General features: G+C 40.6%; 1 protein-coding gene and 1 non-coding gene across 2 annotated transcripts in view; one reads left to right on the plus strand and one right to left on the minus strand.

Annotated features, from left to right (window-relative positions):
- The window catches only part of Fbxw8 (F-box and WD repeat domain containing 8), a 111,026-nt gene that overhangs the window by 19,446 nt on the left and 69,176 nt on the right, over positions 1 to 22,404 (plus strand). Inside the window, exons 3-4 of the mRNA XM_076855167.1 lie at positions 9,421 to 9,585; positions 13,489 to 13,577. Of these exons, the coding sequence (XP_076711282.1) occupies positions 9,421 to 9,585; positions 13,489 to 13,577 (254 nt within the window). The remainder of the gene's footprint in view (positions 1 to 9,420; positions 9,586 to 13,488; positions 13,578 to 22,404) is intronic.
- LOC143384574 (U6 spliceosomal RNA) lies at positions 3,322 to 3,425 on the minus strand. The gene has a single exon (XR_013089377.1). It is a non-coding gene; the product is annotated as a U6 spliceosomal RNA (small nuclear RNA).

Consider the following 22,404-nt stretch of genomic DNA (forward strand, 5'->3'; position numbering starts at 1 on the left):
CAGATAAAACCCCTACTTTTCAGAGGGCTTACATTGTATGCAATAAACACCTCATTATATAGAGTATGTCTCCCTAAAAGACAAACCTGGCAGCAAAAGTAGAGTATGTGATATGTGCTATGTCGTAGACCCAGACTGCGGAGGTGATGTTGCACTTTTAAGAGGACAGGGAAGACTTCATAGAGAAGGTGACCTTTGAGCAGGGACTGGAAGGTAGGGCAGAGGAAACTGTACAGGTCTCTGGCAGAAGCCCTGAGGCAGATGCAGTTGAGTTTCACTTGAAGCAGGGTCTGTGGTATGTGATGGATGGCAGGAAGGTCAGAGTGACTGGGTTGTGGTATACTGTATAATGGATCCAGATGTGTCCATGTCCTAGTCACTGGACCCTGTGAACATGCTTTCATGGTAAAGGGCCTTTGCAAATGGGATTAAGTTAAGGATCTTGAGATGAGATGGGGGATTATCTTGAATTATTCAAGTGGGCTTAATGTAATTACAAGGCTCAGAGAAGAGAGAACTTGCTTCTGGCTTTGAAGATGGAGTAAGGGGTCCAAGCTAAAGAGTAGAGATGGCAGCTAGAAGCTGGGAAAGGTAAGAAATATATTTCCCCTGTAGCCTCCAGGAAGAATGCAACCACTACCTTGATTTTAGACTTCTAGCCTCCAGCACTGTGAGAGGAAATCTCTGTTGTTTTACATCACTAAGTTTGGTAGTGTGTTAGAGTAACTATGAGAAACTAATAGAGTGGCACTGAGTGGGAGGGAATAAGAGGAAGGATGGTCAGAATGTAAAAGGCGTTTTAGCCCACTAAAAGAATTTAAAGCTTCATTCTGAGTGGCTTGGGAAGGCTTTGAGTGTTTTGAGGAGAGGAGTGACAAAGGCTTACTTTGATTTATTTTATTTGTTTTGTAGTACTGGGAATGGAACCTAGGGCCTTGTGCATACTAGGCAGGCACTCAACCACTGATCTATACCTCCAGCCCCTGACTTTCTTTTTAAGTGGGATCATTTTGGCTGCTGTGTGGGGAATAGGCTGTTGAGGGACAAGCATGGCAGTAGAGAGACCACTCTGACCTGAAATCATCCAGAGAAGAGAATGTTGGCTGGGCCAGGCTTGCCCCAGCAGAAGTGGGCAGAGTCAGAATTGCCGATGGGTTGAATGCAGGAAGAGAAAGAAAAGTCAGCCAAGACTCCAAGGCGTGGACTAAGGAACCGGAAGGATGAGTTTGCAGTTTGCTGAGAAGGCGAAAACTGTGTGATGAGCAGATTTGAGGGGAAGACCAGTAGTCAGGTGTGAGGCTGGAGGTGAGTTCTGGGTTGAGCTCTGGGTTGGAGATGTTAAGTTGCGAGCCCTTTGCGCGTCAATAGTATTTGAGGCTAGTAACTCAAGAGAACATGAAGGAAGTGCATGTGGGAAGAGGAGGGTGTTCAGGGATGTCTATGGATATGGTATGTTCTCCCCAAGCAGATGTGGTATGTGAAGGTGTGAATGGAACAATGACATTTCCCTTTTGTAATCTTTGTCGGTAACCTTAATCCAGACAGAGCTAACACAGCTAATTTTCCAGCCACCAGCTCGCTCCTCCCCATCCCCCACCCCAAATGTGGTGATTCACAGTGGTGCTATAAAACAAAATGCTGGAGACACTTTTATTAGCAAATTCTTGCAGCTGAGGCTCACTCAGTGGGGCTTTCACTGAGCCAGGGCCTTTCCAATTCTGGTGTATTAAAGAAAGACCATTGGACCTTTGGAAAATTCAGGCTTGTAAACTTGCTACATTTAATATAAGTCAAGAAATCAAAACAATTAGAAAGATTTTCTTTTGGTTAGCCCCTTTAAATTTTGCTTGTGAAAGTTTAACTAGATCCTTGCTGATTTTTTTTTCTTCAGAATTAAATTCTTAAAGGCTGTCATTTTTCTTCTCCTTTAAAAGAAGTTAAAAAGCACCTTCCATTTATAGTTTGCTAAAGAAATTGCTGGCATACTTTCATTTTTAATGCCTAATTGTGGGTACAATCCTGATCCCTTTTTGGAAGTAATTCTCACCTCTACCTTTTGTAAATCCCTCAAACAGATGTGTGTGTGTGTGTGTGTGTGTGTGTGTGTGTGTGTGTGTGTATTATCCAGGATCCTGAATGTTATTTTTTGCAGACTAAGAACTGAGTTCTGGCATTAGTGATGTGGATAATGCACCAAAATGTCAACTTTTTATTCTCAGTTTTTTAGTTCCTAAACCTGTTTTGCAGTTTTCAGATTGTTATTTAAAACAACTTGGGTCTTCCTTGGAGCTGATAGAAGGTCTGAGATGTTTGCGGCTCCTGAAAGTCCCACTGAGAACTTTCTCCATTTTTTTTTCTTCATACATGTACTTTGGATAATGATGATCATCAATTCCACTATCATTTCTAACCCCATGCCCCCTCCCTTCCCTTCCCACCCCTCTGGCCTATCTAGAGTTCATCTGTTCCTCCCATGCTCCCCCTCCCTACCCCACTATGAATCAGCCTCCTTTTATCAGAGAAAACATTCAGCATTTGGTTTTTTGGGATTGGCTAACTTCACTTAACATTGTCTTCTCCAACGCCATCCATTTACCTGCAAATGCCATGATTTTATTTTCTTTTATTGATGAATAATATTCCATTGTGTCTAAATGTCACATTTTCTTTATCCATTCATCTACTGAAGAGCATCTAGGTTGGTTCCACAGTTTAGCTATTGTGAATTGTGCTGCTATAAACATTGATGTGGGATGTGTCCCTGTAGTGTGCTGTTTTTCAGTCCTTTGGGTGTAGACCAAGGAGAGGGAAAGCTGGGTCAAATGGTGGTTCCATTCCCAGTTTTTCAAGCAATCTCCATACTGCTTTCCATATTGGCTGCACCAATTTGCAATTCCACCAGCAGTGTATGAGTGTGCCTTTCCCCCCACATCCTCGCCAACACTTATTGTTGTTTATATGCATAATAGCTGCCGTTCTGACTGGAGTGAGATGAAATCTTAGAGTTGTCTTAATTTGCATTTCTCTGATTGCTAGCAATGATATATTTGTTGATTGAGTGAACTGTATATCATCTTCTGAGAAGTGTCTGTTCAGATCCTTGGCCCATTTATTGCTTGGGTTATTTATTTTTTTGGTGTTTAGCTTTTTGAGTTCTTTATATCCCTAGAGATTAGTGCTCTATCTGATGTGTGAGGGGTAAAGATTTGCTCCCAAGATGTAGGCTCTCTCTTCACCTCACAGGTTGTTTCTTTTGCTGAGAAGAAACTTTTTAGTTTGAATCCACCCCATTTATTGATTCTTGATTTTAATTCTTGAGCTAAAAATATGGAACCCTTCACGAATTTGTGTGTCATCCTTGTGCAAGGGCCATGCTAACCTCTGTATCGTTCCAATTTTAGTGTATGTGTTGCCAAAGCGAGCATAAACTTTCTCCATTTTAAAGTGGCTGAAATATGTTTGGTTTAGTTCTTATGACAACCCATCCAGAATGTTTAATGTACTTGGGATCTTCTAATTTGTAGTCACTGAGCACTGGGTTTGCGTGCTATTGAAATAGTGATTTAGAAGCTCCATCTGAGAGAAGGGGAGAAAAAATGATTTTGGACTCCAGAATTTAAAGGTCCCTATTTGGGTTCAGTCTTTTGATCTAGACTGACTATATGAGCAGGAACCAAACTTTCCCATGTATAGTTTCCCCAAGAATGGGAAGCAGCCCTCAGTCGGGGTACATCTGTGGATTGGGTCTCACATGCAGGTGTCAGTATGGCAAATTGAGGTAAAGTACTGATGAGAGTTGCTGACCTTAGTATCATAGATGTAGTTGGTGCCCAACTTACATCTTGACTAATTTGTCTACAGAGCACTGGGCTTTGGAAACACTCCTTGGAGGAAGAAGTCGGGAACCAAAAAAGTCTGGGAAACGCAGCTTCTTACATTCCCATCTTAGAGATAAGCAGTCTGTGAAAAGCTCTGAGAAGTCCTGCAACAAACAATCCTGCTTAGTATTGTTTAAACCAGTGTTCCCTAGACTCACTTGATCGTGGAATACTTTTTTTTTTTTTAAGTTTTATTTTCTTAAATAATTTTTTAATTTTTTAGTTGTAGATGGACATAATATCTTTATTTTATTTTTTTATGTGGTGCTGAGGATCGAACCCAGTGCCTCACGTATGCCAGGCAAGCACTCAACCACTGAGCTACAACCCCAGCCCTTTTTTTTTTTTTTTTTTTTAAGAAACTTATCAGGGTTGGGGCTGGGGCTGTGGCTCAGTGGTAGAGCACTTGCCTAGCATGCATGAGGCATTGGGTTCGATCCTCAGCACCAAATACAAATAAACATATAAAATAAAGCTATTCTGTCCATCTACAACTATAAAAAAATTTTAAAAAAGAAATTTGTCAGCACACTGGGGAGCTATTGTTCTGCTGAATATACTTTGGGTAGTGCTGGTCTATTTAATGAGGTAATAGTGACATTTTTATGGCCTCTTTGCTATTCTGAGTCTTGTTCAGTAGTTACATTTTTATAAAAATTTTGTTTTATAATTTTTACAAAAAGGGCTCACGTATCCCAAGGATCAGAGTCAGTTACTCTGTGTTTGGTTAGCACTTTCTACCTTGGAGAACCTGGGAGGATTTCTATACATTACTCCTCATCTTATGGCTCATTTGCTCCTGAGTTCCAGAGATCTGTTAGGGGGTGTACTCAGCTCTGAAACTATTTGAATTGTGGCCTGGCTCTATCACAGCTGCTGATGGTCCATCCCTTTCTGTGCTTCTTGAATGCCTACTGCTCAGACTCACTCTGGCACAGACAGATGGACAGACACTACCAGGGTGTCATGGGTAGGCTCAGCTGTGGATCACATATGCCAAAAATAAAACCACAGTGTTCTGTCTAGTCAAAACTGGGGCTTCAGTGTTATTGAGTAATTATTCCATTCTTTATTGTCTGACCACTTGTGATCAGATGAGGATTTGTTTCCTGAGCCCTTATGGCTAAGATGGAAGAGTGTGGGATGACGGTGTGGTTAAGTGGATTTGTAACTGATGCTGTGGCCTTACCCAGGGTGAGTTGCTTAATGGATCCATTTCAGCAGTGGGGTGGACTCCAGTGGTTTGCCACAGGGCCCTGTCCAGCCTCAGCCTCATCTTGGTTAATTTTTTTTAAAAAAAGGTAATTAAGACACGAAGGCCTATGTATCATATTTTGCAAGGGATTTATATATGGGAGAATTAGCTAGTACGGTGGATAACAGGATTCAGAGATGATCTGAGGGGGCTAAAATGTTGAGGGGCATTGGACAGGCAATGAGGTGGCACTTAAAACAGATAAGAAGTTTAGAAAGTTAAGAATTTAGGTGTAGCCAGATGTAGTGGTGCATACCTATAATCCTAGTGGCTTGGAAGGCTGAGGCAAGAGGATTGCAAGTTCAAAGCCAGCCTCAGTAACTTAGTGTGGCCCTTATTTTGAGACCCTTTCTCAAAATAAAAAAAACAAAAATGGCTTGGAATGTAGCTCAGTGGTAGGGTATCTGACAGGCGTTTGTGATGCTTGTTAGCACTGAAAAAAACAAAACCAAAAAACCTTAATGTCTGATGAGATCATATTGTTTGTGGCACTTGGCAACCCATATATGGGGGATTGTTTGGTTCTGAGTACCTTATTTGAAGAGGAACTCTATAAATGCACAGCTATGAGGGTTCATTGAGATAGTGATGTGTATGGAAATCAGTCATAGATAGTTGAAGGAAATGGATAATATTTAGACCAGTGAAGAAATGGCTGAGGGACTTGTGATAACTGTTTTCAGCTACATGAGGGACTGTCGGAAGATTAAATAGCTTTCTTCATCCAAAGAGCAAAATCAGGGCCATGGGTGGAAGTCGTTTTCATCACAATGGAGGAAGCACATTCTAATAGTTAGATGGCCTTGTGAGAGACCCAAGTGATTTGGGAGGTCAGCTCTTCACTGGCAGCATTCCAGGACTGCCTGGACCTCTGCTGTTCAGAGAAGCTGTGAGAGGCCTTCTTGCAGTGGGGAGATGTGCCCAGTTAATTGCCAGCGCCCTCGTAATTCTTCATTTCTAAACCATTGAAGGTGGGTGAGGCTTGAGCCTGTGTGATACCTTTAGCATTACAGTGTGACACTTCAGGAAAATGACAGAAGTTTTGCCATTTATTTGTGCCACTTTTGAAGCTGTGGATTTCATGTGAAGTGCACAGCCTGTGCCTATAAGAAAGTGACTTACATGATGTGACTATTTATCACATGTGGAGCTTGTATGCACACATGTACTGCAGATACATAATTAGGGAAATCAGAACTTAATGTGCCATCAGAGTGTTAAATTATTCAGTGTTCCTTTTGGTTGAATAAGGTATAATAATGGTTATTTTTTTATATAGCTTGCTTGAGATGGAAAGTCAAAAAATTTTTAGACTGAGATAGACTGCATTCTTAATTTCTTTTACTTTGTAAGTTTTAGCTTCTTCCTATGTGTCCTTTTTTATTCCTCTATTCTCTCATTATGGTCTTGTGTTAAATAGATATTTTCTATCATGCACTTTAATCCCCTTGTTTCTTTCACTGGATTGTTTTTGAGTGAACATCTTAAAACAATCTAGTTTGGATTAATACCTACTTAATTCTAATAGACACCAAGAACTGCTCCATTATCATTGTATTTTGCATACATTGAAATACTTGGAACCTGGTGTCCCATAGGTCTCTGGGGGCTCTGTGCATTTTCTTCTTCATTTTTTTATAATTCTTTCTTGGATTGGATAATCCAAAAATTTGCTGATTTTTTTTCTACCAGTTCATATTTGTTATTGAGTCTCTCTAGTGATTTTTTTTTGTTTCAATTGCTGTATTTTTCAACACTAGAACTTCTACTTTTTTTTTTTTGTTGTTGTTGTTTTAAATAATTTTTGTCTGTTTATCAATATTCTCTATAGGGTAAAACATTTTTCTTATACTTTCCTTTATTTCTTTAGACGTGCTTTCCTTTAGTATTTTGAACACGTTTATAATAGCTGATTTAAAGTCTCTGTTTGATAAATTCATTGTTTATACCTCCTCAGGGACACTTTCTACTGACTGCTTTTTACCCTGTGCATACATCCTACTTTCCTGTTTCTTTGCACTTTTTTGTTGTTATTGTTGTTAAAAACTGGACATTTAAAATAATGCTGCAGCTCTGAATATCAGATTTTCCTACCTCTGAAGAATTTGTTGTTATTACCATTTATTGTTTTTGGTTGCTGCTGTTAAGTGACTTCCCTAGTCTCTGTTCTTTATCCTCTATGGCCACTGAAGTCTCTGCTTGGTTAGCCAGTGACTGGACAGAGATTTTCTTAAATGTGCTCAGGTGTTCTGTGTATGTTGGGACGCCCCCTCACTATCCCAACAGTTTACCACTCTGCCTTAGCCTTCACTTCCTGTCTGTGCAGGGCAAGTCAGCCAGAATTGAGAGATCAGGGCCCCATCTGATTTTTTTCTGGGCACATGCACAGTACTGCACATGAACCTATATTCCAGACTCCCAGGAATAAATATATGAGAACCTTTCAAAGACAAACCCTGAGAACACCTCATCCCCCAGTTTTTCCTGTCTTTATAAATTTAAGCTTTCTTGGTCAGCTTCTTATTAGCTCTACTGGCAGTGCCTCCTCTGGCATCTGTAGAGCTAAACTTACTTAACACTTACTGCTTTAAACAAATGCCCTGGAGATGGGATAGAGGTCAGATGAAGACTAGTTTCAAGAACAGTTTTCCAGCCAGGTGCCAGACAAACCAAATCCTTTGGGGTTTGGAGTTTAGGAAGATCTAAACCTGTTTGGCGCCTCTGGTGGCTGCTGGGCTGCTGGTTTTTTGCAGTATCATAGTTGTGAGGCTGCTGTTTCAAGGCTGCCTTGTGTCACTTCTGCTGCTTAAGTACAAGTTGAAAGTCGCAGATCTTACTGATATGCAGCCATTTTTCATGATTACATGCACCTTAGAGTGTATCAAGCCTTTCATTAAATCTAGAGTCCTGAAAAAGTCAGTTGTGACTGTTTGGGGCAGCATTCTGTGTGGTGTTATGGAGGAGCAGATTTTCAGAGATGCAAAAGTTAGCTTCCTATTTGTGCTTCATCCACCAAGGCCCCCTTGAGCAACGAAACTCTGCCTTGTGCATGATGCACATTCTTTCTCACTCTCTGATGCGTCTCTCTTCTCAGCTGTCCTTGGTTCATGAATTAGCCCCAAGGAGCGCTAAAGAGCACAGGTTCCTACAAACCGCTGGTTACCACTCACTTTATTAGGAATGAGTTTCAACCTGCTTGATCCTGCATTACTAGCATGTACCATAAACTGGATCCTATTGATCTTCTGAATCACTCTCTCCTCTTGCCAGCAGAGTCCATTTTTTGCAATCTGGCCAGCTTTGTACATTATCCTGTGATGAAGTAAATCCATTATTCCCCTAAATTATAGTTGGAAAACAAAACATAGCTAAAACAGCTTTTTCCGCTGAATACTGTTGGGATTGAGATTCAGGCCAAACATAACATCAATTGCTCTCTACCAGATCTTGCAGGCCTGGTTAACAGCTTTGAGTTTTGTGTTAAATATATACATTTACATATATAATACATATATTTTAAAATTCTAGTTGTAGATAGCCACAATGCCTTTATTTTATTTATTTTTGTGTGGTGCTGAGGATTGAACCCAGAGCCTCACACATGCTAGACAAGTGCTCTGTCACTGAGCCAAAACCCCATCCATATTTTTTTTTCTTTTTTTTTTTATTGGTTGTTCAAAACCTTACAAAGCTCTTGACATATCATATTTCATACATTAGCTTCAAGTGAGTTATGAACTCCCATTTTTACCCCCAACCATATTTTTAAAATCTATATATTTAAAATCTAAGTTCTCATTTGTAACATAATTTTGGAGTTTTATATGACCAGAGATTTGACTTATGGGTATTTATTTTATTATAGCCTCTCATTTCAGAGGCCAGCCTTCCATTATATAAGATGGAAATACAAGTGCTGTTGGTAAAAAGTAGAAATTCTGTTCTGAAGAGCTGTGTATGATTATGTAGCTAATTACCATGGTAAAGTTCATAATTTTTTTTGCATTTTATGTATTTGTGCATTTTTTATGTCTCATTTGTTAGATAATAATTTAATCAAGCAGGCTAAAATGTGAGATTACATGGTGGTACAACAATTTTGAAATCTTGAAAGATAAAACTGGAAACATTTGCTTGTATTTTTTCCCACCTCAGAGTGTTTTGTTAATGAGACATTTTATACTGCCATAAACCCAGGGCAGTAATAGAGGTGTTGATTGATTTTTGGATGGTGAGGGGCCCTTCTAATTGCAGATTTTGACATTTGTGTCACTTCTGCTGCTTTAGGTGAGCAAGACGTGGAAGGTGATTGCTGAAGATGAGGTGCTGTGGTACAGGCTGTGCCAGCAGGAAGGGCACCTTCCGGAGAGCAGCATCTCAGATTATTCGTGCTGGAAGCTCATCTTCCAAGAGTGCCGAGCCAAGGAACACATGTTAAGAACCAACTGGAAGGTAGGCAGTGGCCAATAACTTTACCTGTGGAAAAATAGCTTGCAAAGACATGGGAGTCCAAACATTCAGTTGCAGCCTGAGGTTAATTACCAGAAGTAGAGGCAGAACGGTGTGCTGATCGCTATTGATGACCTGTTTTGTCCCTCCTTGGAAGATCTGCCTCTGTTTTCAGTGAAAAAGTTTGAGAGCATCCCCCTATTATCCAGGGAAGGACAGCTGAGGTTGGGCTGCCTGTCACTTCCCTCTGCTGGTTAGGGTTGTTGGCGTCATATTTGATATAGCTCTCTCTCACTTTTGACACCTTCTTGGAGAGTCCAAGAAGGCAGAAGCACCACCTGCACACACACACCTGCAAATGCCATTTTAGTAACTGTAAGAGGGAGATCATTGCACATCCTTAAGAGCTGTCTTCTCTTCCCTCATGTAACCCACTGGCTTGCTGCCCTTGCATTTATCACTTAAAAGTCTCTACAGAAATATTAGATCACAGCTAAGAATTTGCACAGAGAAGTGTTTCCATGGATAACTGTCGAGAAGCATGCTACATAGAGCTGTGAGAGGCATGACAAGGCGGTGGTGTGCAGCAGCATTTCTTTCCTGCCCAGGAAACTGGATATTCATGAGTAGAGAAGAGAGAGAACCACATTCTTCTCTCCCATAAAGTCAATCCTAATAGACTTTAACATGAATGGCTTTTGCTCATTACTTATGGTGACATATTGCCTATGTGTATGTCTCTCCCTAGTCACCTCATAACCTGATTAGTGACTGATATGCTTGATGAGGGCAACCTCATGCAGTTCTAGCAACATTAGCCAGAGCAGTGTCTCTCTGATTCAGGGTTGCTCAGCCCCGGCACTAGGGACATTGGGCCAGCCTTTTTTTGTAGGGAGCTGCCGTATGCATTGCAGGATGTCAAGCAGCATCCCTGGCCTTTACTTACTAAATACCAATAGTATTCTTCTCATCCTCCCCCAAAGTTGTGATAACTCAGAATGTCTCCAGATATTGCCAGATGTCACATGGGGGCAGAATTGCTCCTTGTTAGACCTGCCATTCTAAGGAGAATTAGTACAGGTATTTTTTCTTAGGACATTAAGACACCACCCCTAAGAAAGTCATGCTCTCCCCATGGTGTTTGTTTGCATTCACCAAAGGTAGTAAATTCATTTGGAGGGGTCTGTTAGCTCTCTTGCCTGTGAGCTTGGTTAGGTCTTATGATGGACACACATAGATGAGAGGCAGGCAGGAAGGTTTGCCAGACAAAGCCATTCAGACAATCAGGGGCAAGGAGCAGAGAGTCTGATCCCAGTAGAAGAGGCTGCTGTTCAGGGGAAACTCCAGAGGGGGGTTAACGTGGGCCTCTCTGTTCAGAAAGGAGGGATCCTTTGAGATTTATGAATGTGAGAGCTGGAGATATTCAGTGTCCCTTAGATTGAATTCAGAGATTTCAGATCCTGAGGGAGAAAATGGCAGCTAAGATTTTTGCTTCCTCTTTGATGGCAGAGAAGACAAGGCAGGCAGGCAGTACCACCACCTCATTTGGGCTGGGGGTGACAGCAGTGAAGCATTTGGCACCAAATTACAGTTTTCAGGTTACAAACAATTTAACTAAATGTCTATTTATTGTTTTTCTCTAACAAGCACAAAACCATATGCGCTCAAGGAATGTTTGTCCACTGAGTGAACTGGGTAGTGCTACAGGCAAAAGTGAGGGAGACTTCTCTTTGGAGTGTCTCTGGCCTATTTCCTGACACTGGTAATAATGAGGACTATATGGGTGAATTTTTTTTAAAAGTTATTGATAGTCCTTTATTTATTTATTGACATGTGGTGCTGAGAATCGAATCCAGTGCCTCACACATGCCAGGCAAGTGCACTACTGCTGAGCCCCAGCCCCAGCCCAATATGGGTGAAATTTTAAATGATGATTCTTTCATTAAGTATAATGATGGGATTTTACTGTAATTTTAGAATGAAGGAGTGCTTCATCAGAACATGAAAGGTCGCATTAGGGCACATGGCTTAGCTCTGGCCTGCCTCTGTTTTCCTATATCTAGAAGGGGCTTACACCTAACATTGCTTCCCACAGTGAGGCAAGGACATCCGTGTCCTAAGTCTAATGCTCCTTCTGCTGAGGAGGCCATGCTCGGTGCTCAGGCAAGGCTGCTCTCAAGGCTCTTAAGCCTTTGTATACAGATACACTGTTCCCATCCTATTTATGGTAGATTTTAGAATGGGTCGGGCAGGTGATTTGGTTTGATACCTTCTTGGTCAATGCCTGGGGAAAGCTCAGAAGGAATCCCAGAGTTCTCAGGTCGCTCTATGTAGGGGTAACCTGTGAATGCATGCACTTATCTGCACCTGCAGTTCACCCTGGAAGTGATTTGATGAAGTGGGTGTGGGGGCCACAGTGTTGCTCTTCCTGAGGTGTTCATAGTGTTTTCTTTCACCCTGGCATTCTGGGACCTCTATGACTAAAATATCAGTGAGGGATCAGAGCCCAAGAAGGAGAGGGAAGCCCCCGGACAGAATGAGTCAGTGCCAGCAGCAGGCAGCTTTTCTTCTTAGGCTCTCTTCTTTCAATACCTTTTTTGTCAGAAGAGCTCTTCTCTCTGCTTTGTAGCCATATCCTTCCCTTCCCTCATCACGACTCCGCAAGTCAGAGAGCTCCTATTGGATGGGTGCAGTTTTATCCTTCAGCTGTAGACTTGATCCTCAGATGAAGTAATGACCACCATTGCAGATTCTCTTGCCCAGTTTCTGGAGTATAACTGCTTAATAAATATGGATTTAATGGGATGAATGTCATCATCTCTTCCCTAATATAAGCAGTAATATTAATGTCTACCTTTACTGTGTACTTGCTGTATGATAAGAACTGTGTGTGACACTTGGGCACACTATTTCTAATCCTGGGCCAAAACAGCAAAACTAAAATTATGATCATTTAGTACTTTTAAATTCCTGTATTCATGCTTGCTTTTTGGCTTAAATGTCTACTCTTTCACATTTCCCACCTGTAAAGACTTTATATCCCTTCAGATTCCCTTGATTTTTATTTTGAAAGTAATTTTTTTAAAGAGAGAGAGAGAGAGAGAGAGAGAGAGAGAGTGAGAGAGAGAGAGAATTTTTTAGTATTTATTTTTTAGTTTTCGGCGGACACAACATCTTTGTATGTGGTGCTGAGGATCGAACCCGGGCCGCACGCATGCCAGGCGAGTGCGCTACCACTTGAGCCAATCCTCAGCCCCTGAAAGTAATCGTTTAATATGTTTTTTTCAATCAATAATGAATGATCTTGGAAAAAGAATTCAAAAGTCAGAGTAGCACACATAGTGGAAAATAACACTCCCTCACCTCTCTCTTCACAGACTCTGTTTAGGTTAAGTTTAGGTTTTAGGTTTTCCATGGAACTTCTGAGCTCAATCAGAAATGTCATCTTTTCTTCTCTCTTTCTACCTCCTGGTCTTTATCTCTTGTGATATGTAGTGTTTTCATTTTATTGAGAGTCCTTGTAAGAGTTAATAGGTACTTTCTCTTTGCTGAACTGAATTTTTAAACATACTTTATATACTTCTTCAGATACTTGTGATTACCAGCAAATGTGGTCCGCTTACTGTGGATTGTGGCTGTTTATGTGCACATACTTCCTTTATATTCAGTGATCTCCTTGAGGACAGGTCCAGCATCTCACATGACCTTGCCCTCTGGTTCAGTGTCTTTGATGTATGTGGTAACTCGAACATGATATTAGTTGCCATCTTTGTCCTTTTGAATGCCCAGATAACTTGAATGCAATTCATGCCATAGAAAAATCTCTGTGGAAGGTGGGTGAAGGTGAAGTGCTTTGTCTCCTGGCTGCCGTAAGAATAATATAAACTGCATCTTTTTCTCACACAGAATCGCAAAGGTGCCGTGAGTGAGCTGGAACACATTCCTGACGCGGTTTTATGTGATGTGCACTCTCACAATGGTGTTGTCATTGCTGGGTAAGCCAAGCAATTTTCACTTACTGCTCTTCTTCTTACAGCCTTTCATTTTCAAGAACTGCCCTCTGAGCACAGTGACCTTATCTTCCTGTGAGAGCATGTACCTTCCCCAGTGACAGCTGTGCGTAGGGAGGAGAATCTCTGACTTTTTTCTTTAGGATTTGAGAGCTCAGTAGTAAGTAGAGAGAAGCAAATAGTGTGGAGCAGATTTGTGATTCATTTGTCTTAATATGTCTTTCCTGGCTTTTAAATCACTCTCATAGCATGTTATGTTAGATTTTCATTAAGGCAAACAGTTTGTGTTTTATGAAGACATAAAAAAGTCAAGCAAGAATAATAAGTGTTGGCACAATCAGGTCCTGTTCTTATTCTCTTGTTCTGAAGCATTTATTATGAGGAAGGGCTGCGGCCACACATAATCTTCCTTGCCCACCACATAGTATGTATTTGCTATTTAACTTGTCTGGAACTAGGTTTTTTATGTGTCTCCATGGCCGAGAAATTTAATTTTAGCTTCTGTAAATTCCTTTGGCTTCTGTTCCAAAAACCACTTTCATGAATTCTTCATGTTTCACTACAGAGGTGCATTTATGTATTTCTTTAATGAACTATAAGAAGATCAATTTTCTTTGTGGATTAGGAAGGTGTCTTGAACTACAGTCTGAAGTTGTAAACTTTTGATTGTATGCTTTTACCATCTCAAATTGTATGCCCAAATGTGAAGACCCAAACCCTTAAACTTCTGAGTCTCCATGGGCTTTAGCTGAGCTGCCTCAGTGAAGGTCCTACCTACAGGAAACCAAAAACCAAAACCAACCTTGGCTTAGACTTTTTCTTAAAAAAACTTTCCTTAAATAGCATTCCTTGAAGAGCACTATTTGAATTGAAATTCCAAATAGATTATTTAAATATTTTATGATATGCCATGTCCTGAAAAATTATTTGTTTTAAACAAGCTATACCCAGGAGGAACACTTCTTTTTGGCTTCTGTTTCACTGGCTATAATTTAGAGGTTAATGTCCTTCTTGGGAGAACTGTAGCACTGTTATTTTTAGAAAGATTAATGGGTCAAAAATCTGGAATTCCTTCCATCCAGTTATCAGTAGGTCATCAGGCTTCTGCCCCTCATGGCTGAAATGTGGACCTCAGAGCTCATGTTGTGCATGGTGCTTCCATCCCCCAAGTCTGAGAGTCAATGGCTACTGCATAATGTATTTATATCCTTCTGACTTAAAGAGTCTCTCTCTGCCTGTGTAAGAAGATGCTTGAGGATAGAATGCTGAGATTGGACTGAACAGTCCTAAAAAGAGATTAGAAATAGAGGAGAGACTTTCATCCCGAAAGCCAGTTATACAACTTTGTTTCTGGTCATGGTCTCTGAGGCCAGGTGCCAGTCCTCCTTTCCCTGCCTCCCTGCCTCCCAGGTCCCTGGAGGTCTGTTCAGTGCTGCAGATTAGGCAGCATAAAGCCCAGCAATGGCAGAGTTTTGTGGATCGATAAGATGAAACTTGAGCTGTGGGTCAGAGAGGCTCCTCACGGCTCCTCTTTCTAAGAACCTTGTGTTGATGGCTTAGCATGGGATCCTTCAATCTTGCTTGTATGTAGAGCATCTCATGTTTATCATTAAAATTTTATCTGGTGGTTACGATGCTTGTTTTCTGGGTCAGCTCTCGAATCCCTTTTCATTTGAGACGATGGTGTTTGTGGTTACCTCATTCCCAATCAATGTTGTATTCACCAGGCCTTCTGCAGTTATGCATCTCCAAGGAGCTTCTTAAAGAGACATGCCACCTCACCTTGCTTTCTCTTGTACTTACCTATGTTCTTTTCCTTTCCCTTCTGCCTTTCCTTTTTCTCTTTTTTACCCAAGTAGAACCTGTTCAGAAGTTTTGTTTTATGTAACTATAAACCATTTTTGCATTTAAACCTATTAAATATATCTCACAAATTGGTGGAGAGCAAAGATTTGCAATATTTCTTGCTCTTTCCATCTTTTCAGTTCTCTGTGTAAATGTCCTAGGGTTGGAGTCAAGTTGCACAGGACTGGGCTAACTTTTCTTGCAGTTGGACTCACAGTTGACCCAGTCAGTGGAACCTTAGTCATTCACTTATGAACTCACTGACAGACGGTGGAGCACCTGTCATGTGGCTGTGCCCACCCACCTGTGCTTGCTTTTTCAGCCATGTGCAGACATTATTTCTTAAGCTTTTGATCTTGCAGTTTTTTGTCCAAGAGTCTTTGCTTCCCTATCTTAAGAAAAATTTGTGGTTATCTTTTCCTGATGTGCAGAGTTCATTGACATTTGTTTCCCGTCTACCTTTTTCCTCATTACTCCCCTCAAGTACACTTTGGGTTTTTTCATGCTGTTCTAGTTAGTCATCTCTGATCACATCTTTGTTTTTAAACTGGGAGGTAATTCACATACTGTAAGATTCACCTTTTCAAAGTGGAAAATTGGGTGATTTTTGGTAAACTCCCAAGATTGTGCGGCTTCTGCCACTGTTTCAATTCCACAACATTTCACCACACTGAGCAGAAACCCAGTCCCTGTCGTTTAAGGCCCGTGATCCTCCCATAGGTTTCCATAGCACTCTAGCCTAATAAACAGCTGCCCTGCACCCAGCGCTGCTCCTCTCACAGCACCTGGACACGTGCTTAGCTGCAGCACCTAGAGCCGCTAACCATGCGGCTTTGTTGTCTCAGTATTTTTTTAAATTATTGTTTCACTCAGAAATAACATTGAACTTTACAGCATGGATCTGCTTTCTAGTAATTTCTGAGCATCTTAGCTAGGGGTGCTCTGTAATATTCCATGACATGCTCTGTAGTGCTTGGGTACTATTTTGTTGGAATAAGCACAAAAATTTAATATACAGATGACCCCTTCCTCCACCTCTTATATACTCCATTACAGTGAGTAACTGGAGAATGCCCATTTTCTCTTGTTTGTTCTCTAATTTCTTAGTTGTTTCAACTTAAAAAATTATATGATTTTAAACCTGGAAGGAACCTCACACCCATCTGTGTGAGTCGTCAGAGGCAGAGCAGGGCGTGTGTGCACCGAGTGCCTCTGAGACCGCCACAAAGCCCTCGTTTGCTAGTCTCGAGCTGTTCTATTATTGTGTCATTCTGGTTTTTCTTTGGTGGTATGCATCTTTCTTTTCTCTTTAAAAATAATAGTGGAGCTAAAACCATGTTCGTTTGTAAAAATATTATGGAGTGGAAAAGAGAAAGCCACTTAAGTCCTACCATGTAGCATAACTTATTCTGTTGTTATCTCTGGGGTGTACGGTTTGATTTTTAGTTGGTTTTTCTATACATTTTTTTAAAATAATATAATCATAGCCTGCATTATTAAATCTTTGCCCTTTTTCTCCTCACTAAGCTGGTGAGATTTTTTTCATGTTGTTACTTTGCATTACCTTCTTTGATTGGTTGCGAAATTCCTTGAATAATTATACCCTAATTTTCTCATTTGTTCCCCTAATAGTGGACATTAAAGTTATTTCCTATGTTGTATTATACAGTCTCACATAGTTTAACAATGAGGGTATGTTTTGAGAAATGTTTTGTTGGTAAATATTATAGAATGGACATATACAAACTAAGATAACTGACATCAGTAGACCATATAATCTACTAGGATCACATGTATATGTGGTCTCTTGACCAAATGTCTTTTGGTGGCATATATTTCTATAATGTTGTGAATATTTTATATACAGAGATTTGCATATTTTTTCTTATTTTAAAGCGTGTATGTATAAGTATACTTTATTTGAAAATTATAAGACACGTGTTATTGTAGAAACTTTGAATTCTGTGTAAGAGTGTAGGATTAAAGAGTTAGTTTTTCCATTGTCCTTGCATTCCAGATTATATTCATTCGTAGGCTAAAATCCATAAATGGGATTACTAGATTTAGATAAATTGATTTTTATGATTTTCCAGGTTAAAAAATTGTTTTTAAATGCTTTCATAGCCCTCAATTTCTTTCCAGTTTAACCATGTGGTTTGAAGTTCACAAACTGTCCCTCAAGCTCACTCCTGCATAGACCTCCCTGCTTCCTGTCAGTGCCAGAAATAATGCTGAACCCTCTGAGATCATTGGTGGTCTTTTGTTCAGTGAACGAGTAGACTTCCCTGCTGAGCCTCTGCCAGTGCTGGATCTTGTTGTTTGCACCATCTTGAAAAGGTAGAGACCATATAGTCAGCAGTTTTGTACCCTCGGGGCCTGAAGCCAGTCCTGGCACCTAGAAATCTGGGAACCTCAAATATGTAGAATGAAGACTCCTCATGGCGGTGAGCTTGCACTCTGGGCTCCCTTTGGCCTGCCTGCACTCTGTCTCTAGCCCTTCCTTTTGCCTTTTTGCGGTCTTGTCTGGTCACTTTGCCACCCTAAGCAGCATCCCAGAAAATGCCTGAATTAGCAGAAGTTCCTTCATCTGTAGCTGAGCAGTTGAGACATAGCAGTGACCTTCCTTTAGGAAGAATTTGTGTTTAGAAGTCTTCAGTCAGGGGCTGGGGCAGTGGCTTACTGGTAGGGTGCTCACCTAATACGTTTGAGGTACTAGGTTCAATCTTCAGCACCATGTAAAGATAAATAAATTAGGTATTGTGTCCATCCAAAACTAAAAAATACTTTTTAAAAATAAAGTCTTTCAATAGTACAGAATAAACCACCTGACTTTCTATCAAAACCCCATCTGTCTGCATTTCCTGTGTGATATGATGGCTCCCTGAAATGCTAATGAGGTTTCATGTGTGTTTTTTGTGTATTTTAGAAGAAGAGATGTTATCTAGAAAGTTGGTTGATAACAAGAGATTGGGAAATATGTCTTTGCTCCTTTTTAAAAAAATTATATTTTGGTTTTGGGTAGTGACAACAGTTAGAATAAGTGTTTTAAAAATTATGTGTTGGGACTGGAGGTATAACTCAGTGGCAGAGCATTAGCCTGGCATATGTTGGGCCATGGGTTTGATCCCCAACACCAAAACCAAAATAAAATTACATCTTTTTTTTTTTTTTTTCATTGAGGAAAAAAGAATAGAAGAAAAGGGGGCATGACCGACAACATCCCTGTTCTATTTGTGATGCTTGGACTGTTCTCCTTTTCCCCAGCTGCACTCTGGAAGTTACAAGATGCAAACAGATGACATCATGAGTTCAGAAAGGTCACAGTACAAGACCTGGTTGGGGGGTGTCAGGTAGGGTTTGCCATAAGTAGTGAAGGAGAGCCACCTAGTAAAGGAGAGCTTCCCAGGTAAACCTGGGAAGAGAGGCAAGCCTTGGGCTCCTTGGAGGCCCTGTGCCAGCTCTGCTGCCATTAAGCTAATAGCTCACAGAAGCTTTTATCAGATGCCCAGAAGTATGGTGGTGTTTTGCAATAAACTCCCTCCTCACTGTTACTTAAAATCATACATCTGGAGCATTTCAGTTTGTATAAAGAAACATATTTTTTTTAACTTTTCACATGAGAGGATCAATTTCCCCTCTTTTGGTTTAAAATATATATTAAGCAACCTGTATGATGAAGTTTGTTCAATACTTCTAGATGCTTGCCCCCTGGTTTTCCTCTACCGTGATCTGCCTTTTCAGCATGAGCTCCTATCCTTACTGGAAGAATCAGTGACTCTTTATTCAGGTTTCTCCTCTACCAAATGGAATTGGAGGGAAGAATTTATCATTTAATGTTGCAAAAATTTAGCTTCCTTCTTTCTCTAAAAATATTTAATTGTCCCATTTTGTTTCATTCCCTTTGAGGCAAGTGTGCCTGAGAAGACTTGTACAACAAAAGGCCTCCCTCCCTCCGTCCCCCACCCTCTCAGACAACTTGATGAACTCTGGCTGTTGCTTTGGCTGCCAGGCATGACCCAGTTCAATATATATTTATTTTCCCCCTCCCTTTGGCAGCCCTGGGGATCAACTGCTGTTTGAATCTTTGATAGCTTTAGTTTGCCTTTTGATGCTTTTTTTTTTCCATATATATATTTTTTAGTTGTAGGTGGACACAATACCTTTATTTTATTTGTTTTTATTTTTATGTAGTGTCAGAGATTGAACCCAGTGCCTCATGCATGCTAGGCAAGCACTCTACCACTGAACCACAACCCAGGCCCCTTGTAATACTTTTAACATTAATAATTTTATCATTATTTTACAATTAAAAACTTTTAGGAAATATTCGTTTAAACATAGTCATCTAAGGTCACTTTTGGAGTGCTTTGCTTTTGGCCATTTCTTCCTCCATTTTTCCCACTAATTGAAAAATGTGCCTTTATGTGGATCATGTGGCATTCCAAAGTGTTAAAAGAGGCTTCAATCTGAAATGGTATATAGTTACCCTGAATTTGAAAATATTTTTTGTTCAGGAACTCACAGTGTTCCTAGAAAACTGCTAGTTTCGTAATGCCTGTGGATTGCCCTGAGGCTCTTGAGATAACAAACACTTTCTAAATACTGCTTGGGATGAAGCTGTATTAGATAAATGTCACCCATGTTTATACGTAACTCAGGACATGCTTTCTGGCTTTCTCCTTTTTAGAAAACGATTTCTCTTTACAATTTTTCTTTCAACCTTGTTTCGTATGCATTTTGTGTTGCTGCTTATTATGTCACTGGACTGTTTCCCATAAGGGATTTGATCATTACCCGTTAGGGACCTCTTTTTAAAATTATTTTTACTTATTTATTTTCTGCTGTGAGGTATATATGCTCTTCTAGTAAATAAGTCTGAGGTAAGATATTGATAAGTGACTTGAGTAGAGCATTACATTTATTATATCTTTAATGAAGGAGCCCCAGAATATCCTTAATAAATACTGGTGAACTCATGGCTGCATTTATCCATCTCTGCTTCTCCAAGGAATAAAGGGAAGGGCCACAGCTATAGTAACTGCATGATCATCATTGACTCTGACTCTATTGATTGTGATTAACCAAGATGTATGGAAAACAGTTTTAAGTGTGTGGTGCACGTATCTCGTAAGGTCCATTAAGACGTTCATTATTTTTCAATTGATGCATCTCAACCGTACTCGATGTTTGCTGTAGTGCATTTCTGCAGAATGGCTGCACTGTGGGATTAAGTTCATTTTGTTAATTGCATAATGCAACACAGTCATATTTTATATAAAATAGTAAGCAAATACTTTTGCTTTAGTTGATTTGTGATCTTTGATATTATTAAAGAAAGTATGGAATAAGTAAACAGTTCTTAAAACCTCTACATGCTGAGGGCATAAGTATCTCTTAGAATGTGGGTACTTTACTTTTAGGGGCCTCTGCCTGATTGCTCAGCAGGCTTTAAACCGACTCCAGCTTCTAGGCTGAGTCAGCAGATCCCTTTACTCCATCAACATCAGCATATGGATGAGTCCTACACATTCCTGGGCATTCCTTGCTTGTGAGAAGCGAAAAGGCTGACCAGATATGACTAGGGAGAGCATGGAGTGGGGGAGAGCGGAGCACCAGAACACACCGGAGAGGCACCTCACACATACTCAGCCTCAGGCCAGGTCCCTCCTGGGAAGTGGTTTTCAGCTGAGTCTGGAGGGATGACCAGGACTTGGTGGGATTGGGGCAGGGGAGTTGCCTTTTCTCACTCCTGAACCAGTCATGGTTGTTAATAATTCACCACAGCATTTACTTTTCTGGTGAACTGGATGGAGTATAGCTTCAGAATCCTTCTCAACATAGGACTCTAGGTAGCCACTACATTTTTGTTTGTTTTTTAAAACACACAAATCATTTACTGTCCCTGGCCTGAAGCTGCTGTGGGTGCCTGATCAGAATTGAATTGGGACTTGATTTGAGGTTGACTGCTTGAGTACAATTCTATAAAGGGTAAGTGTTACCAACTATTCTGTATGTCCTCACACAGTACCTGTGAAGCGAGTGTGGCAGCTTGATCTGCCCCACCCCACGCTCCTGCTACCAGCTGATGAATCTCCTGTGCTGCTTCTCACCTTCCAGTTGAAATATAGTGGTGAATTGTTGGGTTAGGGTTAGGGGTTATGTCCTGCAAGGCTGAGTCACAATCTTGAAAACAATAAATTCCTTATATTGCACTTAAATGGAGATGGCTCTTAAAAGCAGTATTTGTTTAAAGACACTGTCATCTGAGGAGGCAGAGTGGTGTGCTAGCTAAGCAGCACATTGATAAAACCTGGGCACATTTGATCCCAGCTGTGCCTCTAAAATGTTTCTTGTGACCTTGGATAAGTCACTTAACCTTATTTCTCAGCATTCTTAAATCAAAACACACTCCTCCCCATCGCATCTTTATGAAGAGCCATGAACAAATTTGTTGTTAGCAAATAAGAGCCGACACCTGGAAGCAAAATGGAAGCCCTGCTGGATATTCAAACAAGAAGAAAGGCTAAAGGTTATTTTTAGCTGTACAGAATTTCTTCTTTTTCTCCTGGCCTCTTAGTGCAAATAAGCAGTCTGCTTATTGGAAACTTACTAGTTAATGAAAGCTCTTTGGTGGTAAATCATTTTAAATTGGCAATTGGCTCTGGCATGCCAAGCTTGGGAGAGGCTCTGTTCCCGTTCTTTCAACAAAAAATCAGCTGTGGTCCCTGACCTATTTATTTAGAGGTAAACTCAGCCTTGCCAAGCATGAAAAAGACTGGGAAAGCACACAGCTTCATTGTGTCACTGGTCTGTGCCACAGGCTGGGGCACATCTTTACTCGTGTGGAAAGGCTTCTTTCTTTGGTTTTTCTTTAGTGTTTTTACATCAGCTAATGTATTAGTTGCAGTTGTACTTTGCAGACACTAATTAGAGCCATCAACATTGGGGTCCAAAGGCTTACTGACAA

The sequence above is a fragment of the Callospermophilus lateralis genome, chromosome 1 (genome assembly GCF_048772815.1).
Source record: "Callospermophilus lateralis isolate mCalLat2 chromosome 1, mCalLat2.hap1, whole genome shotgun sequence".
Lineage (NCBI taxonomy): Eukaryota > Metazoa > Chordata > Mammalia > Rodentia > Sciuridae > Callospermophilus > Callospermophilus lateralis.